The sequence below is a fragment of the Crocodylus porosus genome, unplaced genomic scaffold, assembly GCF_001723895.1.
Source record: "Crocodylus porosus isolate Cpor-Errol unplaced genomic scaffold, CroPor_comp1, whole genome shotgun sequence".
NCBI classification, from domain to species: Eukaryota; Metazoa; Chordata; order Crocodylia; family Crocodylidae; genus Crocodylus; species Crocodylus porosus.
Genome location: NW_017728916.1, coordinates 9,185,598 through 9,191,597, shown reverse-complemented (window position 1 = coordinate 9,191,597; position 6,000 = coordinate 9,185,598). Strand labels below are relative to the sequence as shown.

Below are 6,000 nucleotides of genomic sequence, written 5' to 3'. Positions count from 1 at the left end.
GGCTCTGCGCCCAGCCCTGCGCCCCGGTGCGCGCCGCCTTCCAGGCACTGCAGCCCGGCGCCCGCGGCCTGCCCGACGGCCCCCTCAGCGGTAAGGGGCGGCGGGAGCCGGCGAGCAACCCTGCCCGCTGCCTGTCCTGCTTGCCTGCCTGCCTGCCTGCTTACTTTCCTGCTTGCCTGCCTGCTTACTTTCCTGCTCGCTTGCCTGCTGGCTTCCCCCTGCCTGCTTGCCTGCTTTCCCTTCGTTCCCGGAGAGCCGCGGGCTGGGGCTGGGGCTGGGGCTGGGGCTGGGTGCGGAGAGCTGGTGCCCTCTTGGGCAGAGGCGAGCCCCGCACACGCAGCCGATAGTGCCAGCCATCCTAACTGGGGGTGGAGGAGATCGGAGCTGGCCCCCTGCTAGGGCCCGGGGGATCTTTGTCCCCTGGAGGTAATGAGGTTCTGGGGGTGGATGTGATGTGGTATCTTATATTAGACCAACTATGTAGTTGGCAAGATTGTTCTTTGCCAGGTTTCAGGCGCACGCGCCCCTGTTCAGGCGGACACTGCGGGTGTTGCGCGCCCCCGGGTGCGTTTGGGAGGGGCCGAGTCTGCCTTGTGCCCGCAGCTGGTGCAAGCCTCTCTTGTCCGAGAGCCTGAGTCCGGTCCAAACTGCCCGGGTGGAGGGGGATGCATGTGGCACCCGGGAGTTTTAATTCCCTTAAGGGTTAAGAAGATTACTCCAGTCCATCCTTCCCTTCAGTGGCAGGCAGAGCTCAGGGTCCACTTCTGGTCTGGAAAAACCAATCCCGGTTGACCAGGTGTTTCATTGTAAGGTGGCCTGGCTATTCCCGATGCGTGGACTATGTGAAGACGGAGCTGCGAGGAAAGCGAGCCTTGAACCGAGACCTGCTGGCAGAGCTTGGCTGCTGATTTCAGCAGCACCGGCTCAGCACGGGCGCTCGGTACCTGGCTAACTCTGAAGGCAGGAGCTGGACTACGGGCACGTCTGTCAGGAGCAGCTTAAACCTAACCCCGCGCATAGTGACTTGGCAAGTGGCTGCTGCGAGTCATCCCTGCAGACTCGGCTCAGGATTTTTGCTGTGTAGTATAGCCTATCCAGCTGTGCAAGATCAAAGTAAAGGCCTTAATTATCTCCAGCTCCTTGTGTATTTTAATGCCTAAATGAAGTGGCGCACAACTGCCTCGGTGCTAGCCCGGTGGCACACCTTTGCTGTGCCACGACAGGTCAGACCTTTGTAGACAAGGAAGCAGAGTTACAATCTCTGGAGTAAACTGTATGTTTAGTATGTTTAGATGTGCAAAATTGTGTAGGCATTGACAGGCTGCCACAGGTGCAAAGATCCCGTTGGCTTTTCTGGCCAGATAAGAGTTGACAGGAATTTCTCCCATCTTTTTCCTTTTGAACAACTTCCTGCTGTTGAGATCTGTTTAACTTCCCTGCGGCCTGCCCGGCTTTTCGTCTCCGTGGCGTTGCAGCACGGCAAGTTTCCCACGCGGGGAGTTGCATGCCCGATCCCGCTGAAGCACGAACGATGAAGCTGAGTGTTGGTATTGCGGCAGTGCTCGGGGGGGGGCTCCTGTCTTGGTCTTGGAGGCCCCGGCGAGGTGCACAGCGCTCAGCTCTGACGGTTTCCCAATCAAGCCGTCAGGACAGCCAGAGGAGGAGGCAGGATGAGATGGATAGCAACAGCCTGCTGTTTCCGTAGAGCCTGTCATTGAGAGTGCCACAGCTCTGGAGAGCCCAGAGGTGCAAAAATCACTTTACCTGCGCTTGTTTGCAACCCCTTAGGGCAGGAAGCGGGCAATGTATGCAGAGCAGAGTTACGGCTTGACTGATGCAGGACCTGATGTATTGTTTTGTAGCAGCTTCCTTGTTGGCTTCCCGTGCAGAGAATGCAACGGGGCAAAGACGCTTTTTCTTTCTCTTCCCTTTCCTGTTCCCCCAGCCTTGGCCCTGGCCTGTGGATGTCCCCGTGGGGTATTATGATCCCAGCACTCGTTCCTGCCCAGGGCAGGGGGTTGGACTTGATGATCTGTTCAGGTCCCTCCTGACCCTAGAAACTATGAAACAGCTGTGGAACTAGCATATTTTCACTTTTTTTTTTCCCTTTTATGAGAGCATCCACAAATTGAAGACCTCTTGTTGTGTTGCAGGTCAAGAGCCACCCTCGTTTGGCTGGAGCTGGCACTGAAAGCCGCTCCGTTTGTATTTTTTGGTTCACGTGCAGGGGTTTGTGAATCCAGCTGGCTCTCTTGGGGGTGCTGAAATGAGTTAAGAGAGCTGAGCAGAAAGGCACTATAGGGGAGGTTGTGGCAGCTAGAAGCATGCAGGGAAGTCGAGTCTCTCTACCCCGCATGACCAGCGAGATCTGCGGATCTGGGCCCTGGAGCATACTTGAAAAGCATGAGCTCTCTGTGGGTGGATCTCCTAGCGCTGTGCAGACAAAGGGATCCACCTGCAGGGCACTCATTGCAAACTGGAGATCGATGCTTGTAATTACACGCTGCCTGAAGTCAGTGGTGGCAGGTTGCCAGAAAGCAGCTTCCCTTGCAAAAGCTGGCTGCAAAGGGCTAAGGGTAGCCTGCCTACACGCACACTCGTTTGAGCGCTGCGGGAACGGGGACACGCGTGCATCTGGGGGGGGAACGGGACTTCCTTCTGACAACGGCTGCATTAGTCCTAGCACCTGATGGCACTGTTTCATCTTGATCTGGTGCCAGATGCCATGTGCCTCTGTTAAGGCAGCCTCCCTCCGGAAGACAAAATGGGAGTTGAGCTTTTGCTTCAAAAAAAAAAAAAATTTACTTAAAACAAGTTTCTGCTACAAACGCCAAGCTGCGGTTTCTGGAAATGGCACTTGGCCTTGTGAGGTGTTGCAGCGGCTGGTGTGTGTCTGAGCGAGACGGCAGCATCAGTGCCACCAGCCGGTTCACCCGTTTGTGGTGACTTGGCTGCTTTGGGGGGTGCCTCGACGGGCCCTAGGAGCGAAGGCTGCTGGCGTGCCTGTTGCAAGTCCTCCAGCTCCTGGGGATGCTGATGGGGAAGCGGGGAGTACTTCCCCACCAAACCAGTGCTGACATCAGCATACCAGAGGCAGACTGGTTTCCTTAGCTCGGTAGCCCAAACCAGTTTTAGGGACGTAAGTGGAGTGGCCCCTATCTATTACTGCACTGTGGCTTTGAAAGAAATCTGTTTTCTGCCTGAGGACCCAGCCCCGGTAAAGAGCTTCCCAGCCCACTGCAATTGCAGCTGCTCCCCACCCCTTCCTGGGATTTGAGATGTTTAATAAACGAAGCAAGCAGTAAGTGAAGTGCAGGTCTGTGATGCTCCCTGAGTTCCTCTGCCCTAAATCTCCCCTTCTCCTCCTCCCCTGCCTCTCTTCTATCTTCCTGTTGTACAAATGGAGCAAGCAGCCCTTTGCCTGGCTGTCTGCAGAGTCGACTGCCTGGATCAGTCCCTGGGAACAGGGTGGGTGTTTGAAGTCAATGCTACCTGTGTCTTAACCTGCCAGAGCTACGACTTATCACATCTAAAGTGGATTCTGCATTTGGCAAAGCACATGAACTTGATCATAATTAAAGTAATGACTGCCTGCTTATACCTTGCATCTGGTTCATCTTGGATGACTCTTTAGTAATTATACTTCAGAGCATCCACTACTCCTAGTACCATCTGCATAAATCTCTGTAATGGGGGAAACATCATTCAAGTGCTGTTTTCCAGGCTTCTGTTTATTGCTTTTCTCCCTTCATACATCTGTCAATTAAAAGGAAAAAAAAAAGTTCTGAGATTCCCACTTGCAAATCATTTGCAGAACCTGTATCTGTATTTCATGCAAAGTTGGCAATAATTAAGGCTTTAAATAACTTACTTAAAACACGCTTTGACACAAGTTATGGACAGTAATTTCTGGAGACCCATGGTGCTTTCTGAGAAGTTGCATCTAATGGCACATGGAGGTGAAATACAACAGTATTAGGTTTTTGGGGAAACAATGTCTGACCTGATCTTGCAGCTGGATAGGGGTGGGGGGGCTGCTGGTTGTATCATTTTGGTGTAGCATCTTGCCTGGACAGCTGTCAGTCCGTGCAAGTCCAGTTTGGCAGGTATGTGTTTGAAGTGCGAGCACTTCACACACAATGGCTTGTATTGATTTGTGAGTAATGCTAATATTACAGCAGTAATATTAACTGGAGACATCCATTAGGCTGTAGGAAGGTGGTCTGAGCTGACATTAGTACTGACTACTGGGCCGTGTCCTTCTGCGTCAGCACGCTGCATGTTTGAAAGCATTTTGAGAGCTTTGCAACCTAGCTGCCATCAAATGCAGTTTATTACTTGAGGGAGCATCCTGGAGTAATTTATGCCAATATCTAGATTTTATCTGGAGGGGAAAACTTTTTTTATGTGCATTTAGGAGAGCGGGGGAGATACCGGACCATGACGTCTCTTGAGAGAAATCTAAAAATACCACAGGAGATTTCTTGCAATTTGGAAGTTATTCAAGATCTTTGGAAATGGAAATCCTGAGCAAAAATATGCTCTGATGTGGAGTTCTGGGTTGGGATAAATTGCTTCCCTGTCGATAAATCAGTAAGGTGTAAATGGTCTCCTTTTTGTTTTCTTCTGCTGTCCATCTTGGTTTGGCTTTTCCTCTGTCATTTTTTATCTCTTTTGCTCTTTTTACATATTTCCTTTCACTACTTAAATGTTTACCTGAGTTTGCAAACTGCACGAGGAAAGTTAGAGAGAATAAGGTCTAAGTATGGAAAATAGGAGGTGAAAAGAAGGATAGGATAGCTTTTCTGGTATTTGAAAATTGCTGCCTTAAAGAGGGGGACAATTGGACAGGACACAGGGCAGTGGGTTTAAACTGCAGCACGGTGATTCGGATGAGAGCTCAGGAAAACTTCCTCCCTGTAAAAGCAGGACTGGAACCAGCTGGGAAATCTCCCCAGAGAGGCTGGATGGTGCATGCCTGGCACTTGGGATTCGGCTAGTACTAGGTGACCCTTGAGGACCCACCCAGCCCTATGGCTCTCGCTTTCTTCTTTATCTCTCCGGTTTGCTAATAGGTGGCTGCCACAGAGTGCTGAGTTTGCTTTGCCATCTGCATACCCGAAGTTCAACTTACCATCATTTGTGACGCACACGTAAAAAGTGGTCTGATTTTTTAATTATTTTTTAAAGTGCTGAGTACATCGGCTTTGGTGGACTTGCGTTTGCTTGTCACTGAACAATTGGACCTCTTTTTATGTAGACTCCCAAATCCATAGGCTTCTATCTTTGGGTACCGGTGATAGTTGGGGGTGGTGTGAATGTGAGCCTGCTGGCGTTGCTTGTGTTGGAGTAAGGGGCTGAATAAACTGCCTTCTCCCTGTTGGGCCAGCATTTTTGGACTCTTTCCAACACAGGCTGAACTCCCTGGAGCTTTGCAGGTGCAGGGAAAGGCTTTCCCCTTCTGCAGAGGGATATTTTCTGTGTGTAGGAGTCTTGCCCTTTCCAAATCTCGTTGGTGAGCTTAAGCAGATTGGGCAGGGGGGATAAGCCTTTAGCAGCTGGGAAACAGCATGTAGCTTCCTAACTATATAATGGGCCAGGTCTTCATAGAGAAGATGGGAAACAGCAGTTCGGGGCATTTGCTATCAAACTGGGAGGGAGTGGGGCTTTCAGCCTTTCATATCCCAAGGGACTCTGCCAAGAAATGGCCTGTCTTCCCTGCTGTTGTGGCATCCTGGGCTAAGGCTGTTGCTTCCTGAAGTGGCTGGAAATATGCCCCATACCTCCTGTCGAGGTGGTGGGGCTGATGGTGTCAGTAATAACCGCTGAGCATTTTAAAGCAGCTGTGTTCGAAGTTGCCCTGTGGAGAGACTAGGCAGGCAGTGGGCATTGATGCCAGAATGGGCTGTCTTCCCTGTGGGATGGCAGTGGAGCTTTTCTGGATCCTTTCCTCATCCTTTGGCACCTTGGGGGGCCATGAAAGTGGGGATTTTGTGTTTG

The 6,000-nt window shown here is 51.5% G+C and overlaps 1 protein-coding gene across 1 annotated transcript in view; it reads left to right on the top strand.

Annotated features, from left to right (window-relative positions):
- Nucleotides 1–5: 5 nt before the first annotated feature.
- GPC3 (glypican 3) overlaps nt 6–6,000 on the top strand; it is a gene marked incomplete at its 5' end in the record, with an annotated part of 211,097 nt that continues 205,102 nt past the window's right edge. Inside the window, one exon of the mRNA XM_019536170.1 lies at nt 6–90. Within this exon, the coding sequence (XP_019391715.1) occupies nt 6–90 (85 nt within the window). The remainder of the gene's footprint in view (nt 91–6,000) is intronic.